Source organism: Syngnathus acus, chromosome 9 (genome assembly GCF_901709675.1).
Source record: "Syngnathus acus chromosome 9, fSynAcu1.2, whole genome shotgun sequence".
In the NCBI taxonomy this organism is placed as follows: Eukaryota; Metazoa; Chordata; class Actinopteri; order Syngnathiformes; family Syngnathidae; genus Syngnathus; species Syngnathus acus.
In genome coordinates this window covers 10197891-10216791 of record NC_051094.1, presented here as the reverse complement: position 1 = coordinate 10216791, position 18901 = coordinate 10197891, and the positions used below count along the sequence as shown (strand labels likewise).

Genomic DNA, 18901 nt, shown 5'->3' with positions numbered 1-18901 from the left:
ACACCATGGAACACTGGCTTGTATAGCATGGGTGTTACACTATATCCTCACGTCTGCATGTGCGCTATAGTATGGTCGTCGTTATGTTTCATTATCATCTTTAAAGTCTGCAGGCGCAAAGCATTAAATGTCGGTTATGACGCTGTAGGGCGACGTTGTAAATGTATATCTTTTATGCAGTTTTGACCTTTTTGTTAACATGCACATTACATTTGAGGTCATTATTTATTCCTGAATAGTACTATAAATAGTTTGAGATTGAAAGTGACATCAGGTAATGGTAACATTCAGATCAACGCATACCCTCGCCGGGTAATTTAGTGTTGTTGGCTATATTGAACATTATCTGTAATATTTGCTGTTTGTCACTATAGCACAGCGTTTAAGGCTCTGCCAAGTAAACTATTCTTATTTCTTTGCGTTACCTGTTCAAATCCCATTGATGACTTTTCTATTTTTTTTTTTTTTTTTTAAAGTTTGCTATTTTTTGCAGCCAGACGGAAATGCAAACGAGACGTTTCGTTCAGCGTTTTTATTGAGAATTTAAACAGTTTTGGAATCAGGGAAGTTCCAAGTCGCTGTGACGAATCTGCAGTCGCGAAACACAAAACTGCGCAACTCGCCTTACAATAACAGTCGTAACTCGAGACGGGGGGCAAAATAACATGGGAGTAACTTGCCATGTAACACCGGAAGTAATATGCCATAGCTTTTCTCGGGCATGTTTTGACTGGTTGACATAGGATTTGGTCAAATGTATGGAGTTTTACTGATGGTCTGATGCATCCGCCGGTCGCTACGGGTCTTTCTGGCCTGTGTCGAGTCACTGAACATCTTTACGTGAGTAACGGCAGAGCGGCGAGTCGCGCCTCTCTGGTGAGTGCGAACAAAATAACATGCATCATAAACGTCACAGAGACCAAAAGCAGCAGTGCAGCTTTCCACGGTGTGGAGTACGTCCACATTCCCTTGTCTGACTCACCGTCCACACGACTCGGCGACCACTTCGACGAGGTGGCAGATAAAATACAGCACGTCGCACAGAGTGGTGGTCGCACATTGGTGCACTGCAACGCCGGGGTGAGCCGCTCAGCTGCATTCTGCATGGCTTTTCTAGTCAAGCACCGCGGTGTGGCTTTGTTGGAGGCACACGCTTGGCTCAAGACCTGTCGGCCCATGGCGAGGCCCAATAATGGTTTCTGGAAGCAATTAATTCACTATGAAGAGGAGCTTCGTGGGTGCACGTCTGTCCGGATGGTATCATCGTCCATGGGAGAGATCCCTGATGTGTATGAAGAGGAGGCCAGAAATATGATGCCACTCTGACAGCCTGCTGCTTCTCGTGTACTTTTCTTATTGTGAACTGTGTCTACTTTTGCAAAATTGAAGAACTGCATTAAAACGTGCTTTTAAACTGCTTGGTTTTAATCAAATTTAACATTCTGAAGAATTTAACATGCAACATTATGCACCGTGGTTTCTGCAGAAATGTTCAGCTGGTTGTGCATTATTGTTCTCATATCAACTTCAGGCAGAAATAACCACGACCTACTTTATCATTTTTCTCATTTCAACTTCAGGCATAACCACAACCTACTTTATTACGCTTTCCATCACTAGGTCCGTGATGTGGGGCTAACGGGGAAAAACTCCATCACAACTTTAAATATCATAAAACCCTTTATTTTTGACAACAGGGTGTTCCAAACATTTTAGCCAGATATATTAAAAAGTACGGCCATACACAACCAGATAGACTTTTCCTTCATAAATTATGACCACTGCCATTTGGAAATGGTGTTCCTAGAATACAATGTCAAACTCAATAAAATACACTGAAACATTTTCCTATTTGGCACACATAAGACTATCTTCTACATTATTTACTCCATCATTCATTCTCCCCCAAAATTCTACCACCTTTTAAGCAATGCATTTGTTGGTCAGTTTGCTTTCAAAAAGAAATCGCTTAAATTTTCACCGAAGGCAGCAAATGGGAGAAATGCAGTTTCATTTACAACAGGATAGTCTTCAAACATCATCCAATACAGAACCAAAATCAAGCATTTTCAGGAATGAGCTATTTTGCCTTCCCCTCTCATTACAAATTTATAAGTGTGGCAAACAAAACGATAGTGGTATTCACACAGGATTAAAAAGGATAAAAAAAAAAATCACATTGATTAGACACTTCAGTACTTCGACAATGCCAAGGGGTTGGAAAATCACTGATTTACAGCGACGCAAGTCAATTCAATATTTTTCACATTCTGCAATTAAAAGCACTTTCAACAAAACAAAGATGAGTGTAAGGTTTTTGAGAACATCATTTTGCAATACTATTGCAAAAATTACCAAGGCTGCAGGTTTTATGACATGTTAAAAATACTTTAGTCATAAGTATGGGATAGCATGTTTCAATCTGGATTTAAATGTATTCACGCATTATTGGGATGTTTTGAATCTTTACCAACTTATATTCACTCTGAGAATAAAAGGAAATCAGTAAATAGGAGGACCATATCTTATACAACATGTTTGTTATTCACAGGATTTTATGGTAGTTACCTTGCTTCTGTCCTCTCTCATTACAAATTTCAATGTTTGAATGTATGAATATAATAAAGATGCAGCGCATTACCTTGCATTTGACGACATTGTCATGCGATCAAACATTCATCAGTCTTGCTGCTTCTAGTCTTGGTGCTATAAATGATAAAAACGCTACCAAAGAATCTTAATTCTTGGGAAGGGATGCAAATACATGGATATTTTAATAAGGTAGCTCCGGACCATATTTAACAAGTGATAAAATATTTCATATTTTTTACAAGGAGTCATATTATTTGGCTCAAAGTGCAATTAGAGTTGTACAAACAAAGCAAGTAAATAGCATGGGAAAACAAATAAAGCTCTCTCTCTCTCTCTCTCTCTCTCTCTCATCAGCTACTGAAATATCCTGAGTCTGGTTTCTCATACTTAAAGTGGAATAAAGAAGACAAAGGTGCAAACACCGCATGCATATTTCATCAACGATCACTATGTTTCACTGTCAATAAGGCAATAGTGTCATCTTATGCATAGTCAAGCAATAAGCATCCATTTACAAAATAGAACATCTTCATAAGCCAAAATGTCAAGTCCGTTCAAATGCTCACTTCCTCGTACGCCATCAAACAGTGCATTCAGTGTCTCAAGGCCACAGCATCTGATTACAACTGAGAGGGAGAGAAACAAAATAAAATTGTTTAATCAAATTAGAAAAACAACAACAACAACCACCTTACCTGCTGTTCCAACTTTTGGTAGTCAGTAGATTTTGGTCGACGGGTAGATCTTGATCTCTTTCCTTCCAGAACAAATGCAATTATCTGGGGGGTTTAAGCAAACGTTTTTTAGTATTGGATGAGAGTAGCCGGTGGGAAAGTCAGAATTTATTTTTGTTGTATTGTGTGAAATGTAAATACTTCCATGTGGTGCTTTTATGCCAATGTAGCTTGTTTTCCAAGTGTGAAAAAAAGATTTTCCAAGGCCACTTACGTACCTTACGCTTGTTGTGGTAAGCAATGTAGAGCACGGCAACCACCACTGCCGTCGAGACGAGGTATGCAAAGAAATGACTACTTTCTATCTCGTCATTTCGGCCATACTGACGGTTGCCTCCTGTTTTCTTATTTGTACCTTCATCTCCAGGTTTTCCATCACTGCCAGCTTTTTCCACTTGTGTCGTCTTGCCCTGATTTGCGTTTGATTTGTCCTCTGCATGCTCTTCTTTCGATGTGGCTTTTCCAGGCTCCACTTCCTGCTTGGTTTCCTTTGCGTGCTCTTCTTGTTCATTCTCCTCTGCGTGCTCTCCTGGTTTTTCCTTTTCTGTGTGCTCTGTTGATTTATCTTTTTTAGGATTTCCTTCTGAGTCGTCCTCCGTTCCATGATTTCCTAGTTTCTCTTCTTTTGTGTGTTCTGCTGACTTGTCTTCCTGTTCAGCCGCCCCTTCAAGTTCCACCTGGTTTCCAGGGTCTTCCGGTTTTAACCCCACGTCTCCTTGCGTTTTTTCCTCCTGTGTAGGCTCTATTTTAGGTTTTGCCTTCGCTGTGGTCTCTCCTCCTGAATTTGCAGGTTTGGTTTCATTTCCTGATTTTGCGTCCTTTTTGTGGTCCGTTGATATTATGACCTCTGTGATCTTTTTTTTGGTCTCTGGAGCCCCCGGAGTTATTTTGCTCTTGGAAGCTTCTTTCGACAAATCGTTCTCTTTAACTGCTTCAGGCACCTGGTCTGGCAAACCCTCGTTAACCTTGTCCTTTGTCTCTTTCTGTGTGGGAGGTTGAGGCGGCTCTAAGCCTTCCGGGGTCTTCTTTTCAGGTGCATTAACATCAGGGTGAAGAGGCAGATCTTTCTGATCAGATCCGACCTTTTGATTGACTGATGCATCCTTATCAGAAAGTGCTGTGGCCCCTACAAAAAAAGAATACAATGATTATTTCCCTTCAAAACCAAACAAGGAACCTAATCATGAATTTCAGGCCATCATGGAATTGTATCATTTTATTTCTGTAAATAGATCATGCCAATAAAATAATGTATTCCTTGATTCCGTCTCCAAGCGCTTCAATAATATAAAGGTGTTTCCGAATTAGAATGAATTGTCTCCTACCATTTGTTTATTCATGTATCTCCATCATTAAGGCCACAACAATATACTTCCAACGCACTGTCAAGTGTCAACAATAAAAAATATCCACCATACTTTTGAAGCCAGTCTGATACAATATGATTAGCTTCAATTACGTCAGTGGCACGGTTTTTCCGCATCATAATCAATTGAACAGATGAGGTCATGTATACCGTTCCTTTTATCCGATCGTCACTAATGTCCTGCTAATGGTTCAATTGATTTCTTATGGTAGGAGTCAACATTGTTGTCGGAGATTGAAGGGGTATCAGTTTTAATACACCTTTTTGAAATTAAACGTCAGTTCAAATATAAATGTAAGTTTATTGATTATGATATTCATCTAAGACACTGGTCTACACAGTTCCACATCAAATGCGGAAGGACATTAAAGTGCTTCCCCCCCGCATCATCGTTACAGTTTTTTGACATTATTGTCTTATCTAATTCATATCGCTGCCCTGCTGAGTTTACTTGAATAACAAACAATCACTTCAATCGACGAAAGATACAGCACAATACAATGTTAATAAGAACGAAGCTTACATGTAAAACGCCACTCACCTATCACCTTGGGGCAAAACACAACCGTAACACATGCCAAGAAAATAAACCTCATCGTGTCAGCAATGGAAAGCTAACGAATCTAACCAGTCGATCAAATCTTTCTGCTAAGGTGAAAATCCGCGTTGACAAATACAAGTGGACACCTCAGCTTTGACAGCGTCAGAAGCACGTCTGTTTCTTTCTTCCGTGTACGCATCAGAGTCTTCTTCTATGTTCCGCTTACATACGAAATGCTCGTCACTGACATCAAGAGCCTGGAGAAAGAAGTTATGTAAATAATCATATTAAATTCCCCGCTAGATGTCAGTGCTATATCGCGAGGACGCCACTCCTGTTTTGCACCCTTTTCAAAAATGAAAACTTGTACTTGACGAATCCTCGTGGAAAAAAAGACAAGCGTGGATGGCTAATAATTTCAGGCACCGTGTGTTGTTTCAACGAGAAACAACCTTAAAAGTAACCATCATGCGTTTTTTTTTTTATCCTTTTCCTCACCTTTCCCAGAATTATTGCATCAAAATGTGTCTCCGTCTTCATTTTCCACATAAGTTATCCTCAAATGTAGAGATCCTTGCATTTTACCTCCTGCCATTACTTTGAGGATGGCATGTTTGGGAGAGCAGAAATGCATGTGCAAGAATGTAGAATCACTCCCTAAAATGACATACAAGTACATTGATAGTGTCTTCCCATGCCTAGCTAGCATCTGGAGGAGATCAGGTGAGTCATGAGTCTGAAGGCCATTTATTCATCCCATTGCTAGACCAAGGGAGAGTGGATGCACATAATGAAAAAGTATGTGGTGGGGTACTCCCTGGATTGATCGCTAACATACCATAGAGCCCACATAGACAACTATTCACTCTTAGAATGGACAATTTAGAATCTTCACTTGACCTACCATGCATGTTTTTGGAGTGTGGGAGAAAACTATTGTACCTGGATGAAGGTCAGAGCGTGCACAAGGCCAGAGCCCGGATTCAAACCCACAACCTCAGAACGAAAAGATGAATGTCATAACTATTGCCAAAAGACAGCCAGAGAATGATGAAAAATGACTGCTTGTGATGCATTTCCCTGTCTTGTTTCTATAGCAATCTGCACAGCATAACTGTTTTATTCAATAATTTATATTCCTGTTAGTGTTTGATAGAAGGAGACACACACTGTATGGGCTAAGAATAAAATTATATTTTAGGCATATTTAAGTGATACAAGATAACATGAAAAATTATTCAAGTTTCCCACTCAATACCTTTAAGGCATCCTATAAATAAATGCATGCTAGAGTAATAGTAAGAAATGAGATAAGATCCATCTTCTAATGTTAATTTAAGGTCTTTTACATCTCAGCATGGTGTCAGGGATCTTGGGTCTTGTAATGAATATGTCTTAATTGTGCTATTTGACATTTGAAAAGTCCAATAATCCCTCTCATTCTTGACAAACATTAGCATTTCCATCTATGAGATCAAATCAGTATGAATAATACATTAACAAGGTTCTTAAGCTCACTACCAGCCATACGTAGCTCCACAAAGGCAGAAGCCGAGTCTAGCTAAGCACAGAGATGCTCACAGTAAAAAATCAACTCATGGTATTTGAAAAGGGATGTGTTGACTTGATGAAGATCACATCAATTTATGACCAATTTATGCAGAAATATGTGTGAATTTCATAGGGTTCACATATTTCTTCTTGCACATTAAATTTAAAAAACAATGTCTGTCAGTTCTTTTAGTATCAAATAGTGCTCCGAACTACAGCGGCTACAGTAAATATGTTGCAAAACACTTTTCTGACCAGATTAAGCAGTTACATTGATGCAACTGTTATATTGAGTTTCTTTCACTTGTGCTGTTGTCGCCAATGTTATTACCTGTGAGATGATGAACAGTCTGAGATAAGCAGCATATTTTGAGTTCCTTCTTATAATATCATAATAAGGGTACCTCCGGCTTAGTCGACTCCATGTGTGGCCTTGGGGAGACATGAGTTGCTGACTGTTTTGACAACTCGTTACCTATGATTTAAGTGACACATTGTGAGGTTTAAGTGACAGGCTTAGGGTCAGCTGCTGTGGCATCACGTTTCGGCCTTGAATAAAAGATTGCAAAAACATGTTGGAAATTTTTTACGGCTGCTATTTGTTTATAACTAAACAAAGATTTGATTTTTTTTTTTTTTTACAGGCTCAGTAGTAACTGATATATATTACATTATCTAATCTAATACAAGAGCTGTGTTAATCAAATATACGTTTACATGAACAATGTTCTGTTTTAATTGACATTTTTTACTATTAATTTCAACTTTTAATTTAGCAATATGTTTATTATTGTCATTCTTGTAAAGCTTTCTGAGAGGTTTTTCTTGTGTATGTGTGACTCTTGTAGGAAACTAACATTTCACACACTTTCATTATGATATTGTGCAGTTTGACAATTAATATATTTGTAATAGTATATTTTATTCGTTTATAATGCTCTTATTGGATCACATTAGATTGCACAGTTCTCCACTTACAAGCTTGGTGTATTATTTATCATAACAATCTCTGCTTTCATTGGCAACACATTTATTGGGTCGATTTTCCAGCCCTCAAGTACTCCACTAGATGTTACTGATGTATCCAAGCAAAAATGTTGGGGGGGCATCAGTGTTTGTCCAGGTCAGTCCCCACACTTCAACATAATTGGCCCATCTCTGGCATAACGCTTCATCTCCAAAGGCACCAAAAACTGTAACCTACCTTGTGTGTTTTTCACTAATTGAAATGCCTAATGAGGTCCCAAGGGCTACAACCCATTACCTCTGAATTAATTAAAGCCTAAGCTGCTTGCCAAATGGTGAATAAAGATGGAGTAAAAGTGCAAGAGGAAAAGAGATCCCAAGCAGGTTTCACTGTGCTGGGTTGACCTCCTTTTTTGTCATTGATATGGGACACTATATGTTGAGAATGAGCAGATGTTCATTATTATTTTATTTGTGTTTACTTCAGGCTTAAGTTTTTGTCAGCCTGGTGCGGGTTCTCATTATCCAATGTGATTTGCCTAATTGTGCTTTATTAAACATTAAACCTTGTGGCAGCTTCAGCAAGATTTGTATTTCCAGTTTCAAACAAACAATCTAGACCATAATTTAAGTGTGAGTTTCATAAAACACTTCTAAATAAAGCTTTTATTGTGGTCACGAGAGTATTAATCATGACCGTATCACAGTATTAAAATCAATTTTATCAAACGCATGGACTAAAATGAAAAACAGGAAACATTTTCTGTAAGAAACAATTTCAAATGTTTATTTAACATGTCAAAGAAGGGGCACACACGTGAATTGAAAACAGGGCTGCAAAATTATTGGCCAGCTCAAGAACAAAACAATGCTAACATTAATCAGATTTTGGCTACAAAGAATATGTGTTTTTGTTCGATTTTTGTTTTTATAAAGAAACTCTATGTACATTGGTTCTTTTATACAAGAGGTTTGTTGGATAAATGCAGCAAAACGAAAGCGGTTCTGCAGTGAACTTTACAAAAAATACATTTTCTTTCTTTAAGGGAACTAGAAAAGGAGACGGTCAAATATTGACCAATATTTCTTCCTTTTCTTTATTTAGAAAAAAGGTTGCTTTACTACCTATCTTAAAGAGAAGCAATATACAGCTTAAAGAGGAAGTTAACCCCCTAAAATTATTCACAATAATGTACATGCCCCCACTCGTCTGAACACGGCCTTCTGATTTATATTGTATTAGTGGAATATGAGTTAAGCAGCAAAATTCATCCGTTTTTATTCATCTCAAAACAGGTGGATTTTGCCTGTTTAATTCATATTCCACAAACAAAACATTGATAAGAAGATCCTGTTTGGAGTAGATGGGCTGCACATAACATTATTACAAAAATGGTGTTGACTTCCTCTTTAAAAATGGTAGAAAATGTGTTTTTGCAGATTTATTCAGTTGGTTTGGTAACCAAGGACAATGGCTGCGATTGGAACAGGGCATGATGGGGGTGAAGGGCTGCCTGATGGTAAGGCGAGGGGGGTGAGAGCATGGAAGGATGCAGAGATGTGAAGGGGATCGGCCGGGTCAGAATGGGTGTAGTCGACTGGCTACCGGATGTACCGATTGGGATGGAAATGGTCGGCTGTGAGGAAGAAGATGAGGAGGAGGATGAGGAGGCGGAAGATGATCCTCCCGAAGCTTTTCCAAGTACAGAGAAGTGGTGGTGCATGCGCCCCTCTGGTTTGGTGGTGAGCGATAGCGGCTGGGCCTGCTCTGAGTGAGTGGCTGCAGGAGCGGCCGGGGAGGCCAGCGCTGCGGAGGGGGTGGCCGGTGAATCCAACATGCTTCCGTGGGAAGATGCCGGGCTGTCGCACATCTTCTCTGAAGGCAGGTACTGAACGCACTGTTTCTTGCTTCTTATTGAGAAGTCTGACAAACACAAAGGAGAGATGGAAGCATTTGAATAATGGATCTGACGCTGGCTTGAAAACGTCCCTCAATGCCGCCGGAGACAGAAGTCAACGAGTGATTATTAAAACAGTGGGGATGGAAGCAATGAAATGTTCACCTTGCAAAGTGAAAAATGTTAAATACTCAACGGGTAACATGAATGGTTTAAAAAAGCATGATACACTCAAATGTAGAGGGCCCTTAGAGTTTAGGCAACTTATATTTGTTGTACAACAGCAGACATACCTGCCACTATTGGCACTGTACCTCATAAGCTGCTTGTCAAAGTATAGATTGAAGAAGGTAGTGTTAGAGAAGAAAATTGACAAAACAAAAGTATATACAGAGTATTCATTGCACTTGAGCTTTGTTACATAGGGAACTATAAGTGAGAGATTCATTACCTTCTGGTTTAGACTCTGGTTTATTGTCCCTCTTCCTCTTTTTCCGTTTTCCCTGCACACATAAAAAAAAAATGGGTTTAATGTGCACGGCCCCACTTTGATTAAAAACAATGAGATCATATGAAATTGTCCTACTCACGTAGTTATCTCGTGCTGACCATCCAGGGTAGAGCTGGGAGTGCAGTTGCCGCTCTTTTCTAGCCAGCTCGTAGTATTTGGCTTGTTCCTCTCTTGACAGGGAATGCCACTGTGGAGAAAAACAGGGAAATACGTACTTCAAAGGTTTAGTCAAACATCCCAGTGGACAAAAGATAAAACACACACTACCTCTGTCGTGGGCCACTTACCCGTCTTCCGAGGATCTGGTTGATGGCAGCACTCTCCTTCAGAGTGCACTCTGCCACTACTTTGGCTCTCATCTCCTTCATATACAACATGAAAGCATTCAGAGGCTTTTTGATATGAGGCTTCTTGTCCTCTTCTTTCTTGGGAGGGATGGGAGATTTCCTGCTGATCCGAGACGTTGGAGAGATGATGTTAATAAAGTTGATTGCTACAGCAAAAGGATTTCAATTCGGAAAGCTAGTTCATCTTACGCGTGCATTGATGGGGTGGTGTTGTCACTGTTGGGCTCTTGCTTGATGGCCGGCGACACAATGGCAGGATGGGGAATGCCGGTCTGGTGGAGGCTGTGTGGTGGAGGAGTCACCATGTGAGGGGAGAAACGACTGGACACCAAGCTAGGGACAAAAAGGGGAGGGGAGTAAAACAAAACAAAAAAGTCCATGAACTCCACATTGAGAGATTGCACCGTCTCGACTTTGAAACTCACGTCTGTCAAGACGACAATCATACAGTTACATGCTTGCTTTTTTGTTTAAATAAAGACTTTTTCAAAAGACCCTTTTATTCAGCAATAGCTGGAGAAAGCAGTGTGTTGCTACCATGGTCACAGCATGGCCGTGACACCTGAAACCACTTTCCTTGCCACGTTCCATACCACGGCGAGTGTTCTTTTAACGACCTTCCACAAAGAACAGAACACCTTTTTAAAGTATCTTTCACTTTTTCCCAATGCTTTATACAATGAATCTCTGTGGGAGAAATTAAGCACCATGACCCAACTATCACGAGGGCCTGTTAGATTGGACAATTCCTCGGTTTTAAGTCTTTTAGTAAAGTTGCATGTATCATGGCAGACACTACAATGAAGCCTTGTTTCCCTCCTTAGTTGGATGCAGAATCAGCAACTTTTCTTTAAAATGCATACTGACTGAGTCAGCTTCAGCCTAAATATGGAGGTTGATTCAGTGGTTTGGAAGAGATCTGGTGAAATTCACGATTTGACAAAATAAGAATTGTATACTCATGAACTGTTTAAGTAAATTGTGTACTGTGCCAAGATATGCTGTATAATACTCCAATACCGCACAAAATAACTCATAGTGTTTTGTTTTTTTATAATGACTGAGCCATGGTTTTCTCACTGTGAGTGCTTCTTTGACCGAGGCCACATATTCTTCAGAAACCAGCACAATACATGTCTACCATATTTAGGGCTGTGTTGCATCATTGGATAATTTGGTGGCAGAAAGTCGTCTGTGCTCGGTGAAAAAAAAGCAGCCGCACCTATTAATTTTGTCGTTGTTCAGTTACAAATAAAACATTAAAAAAAAACTTAAGGTTTCTAATACTACTATAGCTAGCAGTTTTCAGTTTCTTTGGAGCCATTGCGAGGGATAATTTGAGTAAAAAAATAAAGATAACTGCAATATGTGTCATATTGAGCCAATGACGTTTCCGTGGCACAAGAAAAAGTACAACTAAGACTTACAGATCCAGGCTGAGACTGACCAAGAACCAAAAACAGTTTGTGAACCAATTGTTTATCAAAAACCTAAGTCATTAACCAAATGATGGGAAAGTGGAAGTGTTGCTGAACTTGGGTCACTCACCTGGACATGGATGCATTCATAGCTAGTGCTGGATAGGGGTGACGGAATCCCCCAGGAGGGATGGAGTACATGTGTTGGCCCTGCCTGGGAGATAGGAGAATGTGAGGGAAATGTGAGGTGGATCACACACAGCTGACAGCAAGCCTAGCAGAACTAATCCCCTACTCATCAACTCAGATCCCCTGCTTGTGGAAAAGCACCATAGCAAATGATTCCTTGATTCCTAGAATATTTCAGAATTGTTCCTATTTTCCTGTGAGTAACCGATAACTCATCACAAGTATTTAGAGTCTAAAGCATTTTTTATGATTCATTGTAGCACAAGATAAATATTGCACTTAAGTTTCTGTTAGGCTTTTTTCGAGTGGTAAAAAACTTACTGTGGCATGAGCCAGCCTAACGGGTGGGCAATAGAACCAACTGCACCAGGAGACAAGGGGTAGTACGGAGACAGTTCTGATGGGTGAGGTGTCCGAGGAATACCTATACATGTCACAGACAAAAAAAAAAAACTTTTAAAATGAGCGCAGAGCATACTTAAGTTGCCTAAGTGAGACATTATTCTCAAACAGAATTTAATGCATGGAAAAATGTACCCTTCACTACGCATGGTAGTAGAATTGACAATAGATTCCAACAATAATTAACCAATGAATTACATTACTTTCATTCATGATGAATTACCTGTCTTTGGGTCAAGTATTTCCGGAGAGAGGTGTGACGGTGGCGTGCCAGGCGAGAAGTGATCATTGCTGTATGTGATGAGGGGTGTCAGCGGGTGAACATGGTGGGCATGCTGCACCACTGGAACTTTATTTGACTGTTGATTGAAGAAAAAAAAAAGAATAGACAACGTTTAGGAGGTGATCACTGGCTAGGGTAATATTTATGCTTCTCCACGAAACATTTCACCAGTGTACTATTGTTTAATCAAAGGAATAGGCCTTCATTTGTGAAAGGCCTTCATGCTCAGCATGTGTATACTCTGACCGGTCCTCTGATGCAATCTGGATCAGGACCAAAGAACACTTAAAGAGCCTTGCAGACGCATGCCAAGACCATTACAGTCATTTAGCAAAGGAAAGAACTGTTTGTTCAGTCCAACTAGAAAAACAACAGCACCACCGTGTCCAAATGTCACACTGGTAACCCACAATCAGGCTAAAGTAAACTTAATGCCGGTAAACAACTGGAGACATCATCTCCCACTCAGTCTGACGGCAGTAAGTTGACGGACATGTGGGAAATCGACACAAATGGTTGGATTACACTGGCGCACTGTGCTACGTATGACCCTAATCTCACAAAAACACTCCAAGTTCCTCGTGGAGAACTGCAAATCCTGAGATAAAACCTGCCATGGTTCTTTTTAGCACAAACGTTGCATCACAATAAAAAATGGGCATTTTTCGACAAAGATTCTGACCAGCGTTGGCACTCCAAATGAGGATGAAGCTAATAACAACCAGTCTCTACTTTCATTAGGCAACGCTCAGCCTAGCAGTCATTTCCCTCTGGCTGCCTGCTGAATAGAGCACTTGTTGGCTCAACTTGTCACATGGGAGGGTCAAGGGGTGGGGAGGGGGGGGGAGAAAAGAGTCTTGTTCATCCAGACTAACCTTTCTTCAATATCCCTCCCCACCCCCTTCCCAACCTCTCGTCTCTCCAACGTGGTCTGGAAGGGAACAAGGTTTGCATTGAACCATTTGTACACGCTCTTACTTCACGCTGCTTCGAATTGTTCCAAATCTCAGCCACGCCATTTTTTTCCTGCCTTTTTTAAGGAGGGCCCTGCCGTTTCTTCCTTTTAAATCTTAAACAAATTGGTTTCTGCAATGTCTGAAGGATACATTGATTCTGGTGATGCCAGATGGAGAAAGGAAAATATTTGCTGTTGTTCAACATGGCTATATTAAGCTCACTTTGCTCAAGGATTTTTCAGTTTCCCCAGACCCAAAGCATTTAAGGGCAACGTTTACTTACTAAAAACATTTTTACCCCCTAAAACTAAGAGGAAGCTTTGATGAAGCTTCAAGCCAGAATTATTGTGGACTTGCTTGGTTGGAATCCCAGGTTCCCACATGTCATGTATATTTGAGTTGTGCTTTGTTGTTCTACTTGTGTACGATATGCTGGAATTTTCCCTATATTGTGAGGGCTGTTTGAGACCTCTAGACCTGAGTGCCAACACATTTTGGGAAGCAGTTCAGTGAGAATTTGAAATGCTGCCTATTAATAATTCATTGGCTGGAATACGCCAATACTGTGCTCTAAACATATCTTGGAGTTTGAAAGCACGACTTTCAACTGCAAACTGCCTTTGAGTTCAGCTTGACAAAATGACCGAGCTATCACAACCTGTTTTTTATAGGATACATGAATTCAATATTTGTTTCCATCTAAACTTAGCATTGGTACAACAACAATAAAAGCAAGATTAATGACTTAATCATCGCTCAAACCTTAACAATGATGGCTTAATTGACTTTATTTGTGCAAAGTACAAATTAATAATACTTCAGCTTATATCAGCTTCATATAGCAGTACTCATGACCCACATGCAAAGTGTACTAAGGAAACCACATGTAACACGAGCTGTGTTTTACCTCTAAACAACATCTACATGGTAGGACACATAACAAACAACCTGGAACCAGATGGTATTGACAATGGCTGATAGAAACCATGCTCTTTACATAGACATGCTTTCTACAAACAAGATCGCAGTGGTGCATACCTCTAAGCTGGTGTTTAAAAACAGCAAGGACTGGTCTTGTAGTGATAGTAACAGGAAGTTTTAATAGGGGAAAAAAAGCAAACAGAAAAGGAGCCAGTGCAGAGAAAATCTATGTGTCTCAACCTGAGAAGTTCTGAGGCTTAACTAAAAAGGCCAAGGTGGCAGTACCTCGCTTGGCTGTCCAACTTGGAATGGCGCTAAGAAAAGCGCAGTCCTTCGTCGATGTGGGTGGAGGGGTGGATTTCATTCAAGCAAACATGTTTTTGGATCCTGCACATCTGAATTGAATTACTAGGCAAACAGCCGATGGGGAAGAGAGCTTAGAACAAACTGAATAACCCTGCAGCTTTGTGTGTCTTTATGCTTGGCGATTCTGGGTGGGAGGCTCAGAGGCCTTTCAAAACTCCAGGAAAGACAGGGTGAAAAGAATGCCTGGCATGCTGAGCAATCCAAGGCTTGTTTGTCAACGCCAACAGGAAGCGGACGTGAGAGGGAGACCGACCGTGTCCTATGTCTTTAAAATCAACCGCTACAAATACTGCCATTCGTCAAAGACAACGCGTGTTTTACGTCTGGTCATTGCCTCGGAAAAGGTCAATGGCAGCAATATTCCAGGGTTAGAATAATAAAGAGCAGAGTGGCATCATATTACCGCAGTCGCCAACTAGTGGTGTGAAAATCCGCAAGGGTCATTAAATTAAGAGGGGCACGCACAATCAGCACAGCATCTGCGGGACACTAATCATCTCAATTTCTTTGCCTAATACATTCCATATTAACAAATATTAACAAGTATTCTGCATACATTTTAACTTAAAAAAACACTTGTATAATTTCGACGCAAATACAATAGCCAGGTCTTTCCTTTTTAAAGTGGGATAATAATAATAACAGTAGACTAAAGATCAGTGTTCCGTTCATTTCTGCTGTCTTTGATTTCATGATGGATCCCATTTTTTTCCACCCTGAATTATGCAAGTCAAGAAATTCTCCACAGAACTGTTGAAAGTGTGTTACATAACACTTTAATAATAATTAGATAATCAATTAGATATTTTGTTTAAATTGTCTACATCACTAGAATTTTAACCTCTCAACAGTAGATATTCTCAAATTTGTGTAATTTTGTAAATGTCCCAGTTTTGACCATAGGGAGAGAAATTAAAATGTGGTTCTATTTTTTTTTTTTCAAATTCAATTTACAAACCTGATTCAATTATTTATAAAATATTTGTTAATTGCAGACCTCATTATAAAAATAAAAATCTGTCAATAATAAAAGTAATCATAATCTGTCTAATTTATGTAACTTTTCTGTCTGGACACTCAAATACACTTTACACTACGTTAAAAATGAAACAAAAAGAGTCCATGCTGTGGTCAGAACACAGAGATGGACGGGACGCTGTCCAGCAGAGCAGTGGCTGGAGGTCCGCTGAGGTTGCTACAGTTGAATGGGAAAATTGGAGCAGGCTAAACCGACATGGCAGGTGGAAAAGAGTCAAAGGTGCAGCAGGATAACCACAACATGGGAGAGAATCACTCGTCTGTGCCACCAGAATGGAGGTTGATGAGAGCTAGCCAGCTTTCTGGCAAGAAACACGAGCCAGTGAAAACTAACCACACCGACAAGTGAAAACCTGCCCGGGTTGCATCTTCAGCCACAGTTAAAAACTAAAAGAAGACTATCTCATTTAGAATTAATCACACTTCTTAAATTATAGTTGAGCCTAAAGAATATGCAAATGCAGATAGGCATAGACGACATCAGAGGACCGCTACTCTTGACTGTATCACTTCATTACTTGAAGTAATTGCTAACTAAATGACTTATGATGTGTTGACAGGACGAACCATGTCTCTTACTGGTATTTGGCACTCGTAAAAACGATAACAATAAATCAATTCTTGCATCAATGTCAAGCTATTTCATCTGATAAGCATCTGGAGGTCAGATACAGGTCAGTTTTACATCATTGAAGAGCAGAGGGCACCGCCAAAGAGGAGAGGCCTTTTATACGAAAGACTCCAAGTACCATGACCTCAATGTACACCCAAATCAATGTGTTTTTGAAAATGATGCAGGAGTAATTCATACAGCAGCACCTCCACTCTTCAAGTCCACTGATTGGATAACAAGTTCCCTGTACTGCATCACCTGGCCCCGCGGCACATTTGATGGATTATTCATAAAGAAGCAGCCAGTTGAACACAAAGACATATGAGGACTTTTGGGGTTTGCACGTTGTTTGCCTAGCGCCTGTCTCGTAGAAACACGATTCCCTTTAGCCCGGTCTTCCCATTGCTAGCGTTCCGACCAAATGCAATACTCGCTGAATGCTAAACAAACCTGTCTATTGAATAATTGAGGATCTCAGGCGAAAGGAAGTTTTGATTTGCATAGAGGCCCTATGGACCAAATCTGCATAGTGATAGAACTGGTCTTTCCCTGACATTCCTATCTAGCAATTACTATGATTTGCAATGTACAGTATTACCCCTTGTTGTACCCCGCCAGAATTAGCACAGTCTTATAATTCCAACTAATATTATACTTGTGACTGTGATGATTCCTTAATAATATTTTAAGTATAACTTGAATATAAAAACATGTCACGGAATAATTACTGGATTTATTGGCGTACATAGAAGGATAGTCTCTTTTTATGCAAGTAGGTTGAAAAGCTTATACGCCGAGTATCATAATGCATAATAAGTATTCTATTGTATAATATTTTCCAGAAACAATCATTAAGTCCTTTCTAGTAGATTATTAGAAGAAAAAAAAACAATGCACTTCATGTTAGGGAATGAGTGGAAGTCTGCTTAAGCAGCCCCTACTGATGTATTCTCACTCCCTCCTATCGCTCCCTTTTCGCCCTGGGCAGTAATCCTTGGACCCCTGTGGGTGCCCACCCTTCCCTTTGCTCTCATTAGTGAATAGGTTGGGGGGCACGGGGAGCCTGCAAGCTCGGAGAGACAGCCTGCCGCTACCCTCCTACATCCACGCTCCTCAGCTGGAGTAATGAGCACATAATCAGCCTTGCTCCTTCTCAGCGGCGAGACACCAGAGGGGAATGTGAGCTCCTGGCCCAGAGTGAGGTGGAAGGACACTTTCACTCAAGGTAAGCACATTTACCACCTTTAGATAAAATGGTCACCAGAAAAGTATGGTGAATGTCTCCTATCTGAGTCCTCGCTACAAAATCTTCAGCATTTTTCCTAAATTTTCCCTTTCTTTACTTTGTATTAGAGCTAAATTACCAATGTATTCCATTATTGAATTAATGTTAAAAAAATACAAACAGCCTTTGATTAGAGGATTAGAGTCAGCAAATACGTATCATTGAATTAAAATAAAATGACAGTCCTTTACCAAATAAAATCATATTTAAATTACAAGGCATTATATAGGGTCATTGGTGTGTTGGAGCCCATCCCAGCTTTCATTAGGTGGGAGAGGCGGGCTATACCCTGAACTGGTCATCGGCCAGTCACAGGTCATACCCGTTAGAGTAGAAGATATGGCTTTAAAAATATTGATGTGATAACCAAAACTTTGACTTTTTGCTATTTTCTGATTCTTTTCTAAAACTACTCAAAAGCTCTCCAAAAGAACCAAATTGTAATTGTTAATCTCTTTTTGATCTTTCAAAATGAAGTGAGCAGCACACAGTGAAATTGCAAAAGCAGCTAGTGTCAAAGAAAAGTCACCAGGGTCACTGGCAGGTCAGAACATTTTTCTAATAAAATATTTGTCTTTGGTTTCAAGTGAGAGTAGTCAATGGTGGATTCCCACGGGCCAACAGCACCCAATACAATCGCTTCCCATTGAATGCGCTCGATGAGGACTTTGTCATGTGCATCACTGCGATTATGGAAGGCAGTAAATTGACCACAAACTCAGCAAGCATGTCGCGAAAAGGTATCTGAGGTCAAGCGGCTGAATCACAATCACTTCTTTACTTAAGTGTGACACAAGTGGTGCCTGGCATGACCTCTCTATCAGGCAGGTGAAGATGCGGATAGCTGCCAAGAACGTCACGCAAAGTTAAGCAAATTAAAAAGAAAATAATGTTTTCAGTCCCACATGTCACAGTCCAAACACA

At 40.1% G+C, this 18901-nt stretch overlaps 3 protein-coding genes across 4 annotated transcripts in view; 1 reads left to right on the top strand and 2 right to left on the bottom strand.

Annotated features, from left to right (window-relative positions):
• Positions 1–525: 525 nt before the first annotated feature.
• zgc:153044 (uncharacterized protein LOC751678 homolog) lies at positions 526–1826 on the top strand. The gene has a single exon (XM_037258775.1). The coding sequence runs from the start codon at positions 781–783 to the stop codon at positions 1324–1326; it is 546 nt and encodes a 181-aa protein (XP_037114670.1). The 5' UTR covers positions 526–780; the 3' UTR covers positions 1327–1826.
• Positions 1662–5458, bottom strand: tgoln2 (trans-golgi network protein 2). Its single transcript, XM_037258774.1, has 4 exons — positions 5234–5458; positions 3545–4452; positions 3288–3371; positions 1662–3218 (listed from the first exon to the last, which is right to left on the bottom strand). Exons 1-4 carry the CDS (start codon positions 5286–5288, stop codon positions 3213–3215), a joined length of 1053 nt encoding a protein of 350 aa, XP_037114669.1. The 5' UTR covers positions 5289–5458; the 3' UTR covers positions 1662–3212.
• A 3051-nt stretch (positions 5459–8509) lies between these two features.
• tcf7l1b (transcription factor 7 like 1b) overlaps positions 8510–18901 on the bottom strand; it is a 30410-nt gene continuing 20018 nt past the window's right edge. The window contains exons 5-12 of one of the 2 annotated variants that reach the window (XM_037258542.1): positions 12739–12874; positions 12435–12537; positions 12055–12138; positions 10696–10839; positions 10447–10609; positions 10239–10346; positions 10100–10151; positions 8510–9674 (exon numbers count right to left, since the gene is read on the bottom strand). In XM_037258542.1, the coding sequence (XP_037114437.1) occupies positions 9193–9674; positions 10100–10151; positions 10239–10346; positions 10447–10609; positions 10696–10839; positions 12055–12138; positions 12435–12537; positions 12739–12874 (1272 nt within the window). In that variant the 3' untranslated portion in view covers positions 8510–9192. The remainder of the gene's footprint in view (positions 9675–10099; positions 10152–10238; positions 10347–10446; positions 10610–10695; positions 10840–12054; positions 12139–12434; positions 12538–12738; positions 12875–18901) is intronic. The other variant, XM_037258543.1, reaches the window with a different exon arrangement.

Excerpts from the sequence above, each read along its gene's own strand:
- zgc:153044 (XM_037258775.1), top strand. The coding sequence starts at position 781 with ATGCATCCGCCGGTCGCTACGGGTCTTTCTGGCCTGTGTCGAGTCACT.
- tgoln2 (XM_037258774.1), bottom strand. The coding sequence starts at position 5,288 with ATGAGGTTTATTTTCTTGGCATGTGTTACGGTTGTGTTTTGCCCCAAG. Across the intron at positions 4,453-5,233 it reads GTTTTGCCCCAAGGTGATAG|GGGCCACAGCACTTTCTGAT; the intron begins GTGAGTGGCGTT and ends CTTTTTTTGTAG. Across the intron at positions 3,372-3,544 it reads CTTACCACAACAAGCGTAAG|ATAATTGCATTTGTTCTGGA; the intron begins GTACGTAAGTGG and ends TAAACCCCCCAG.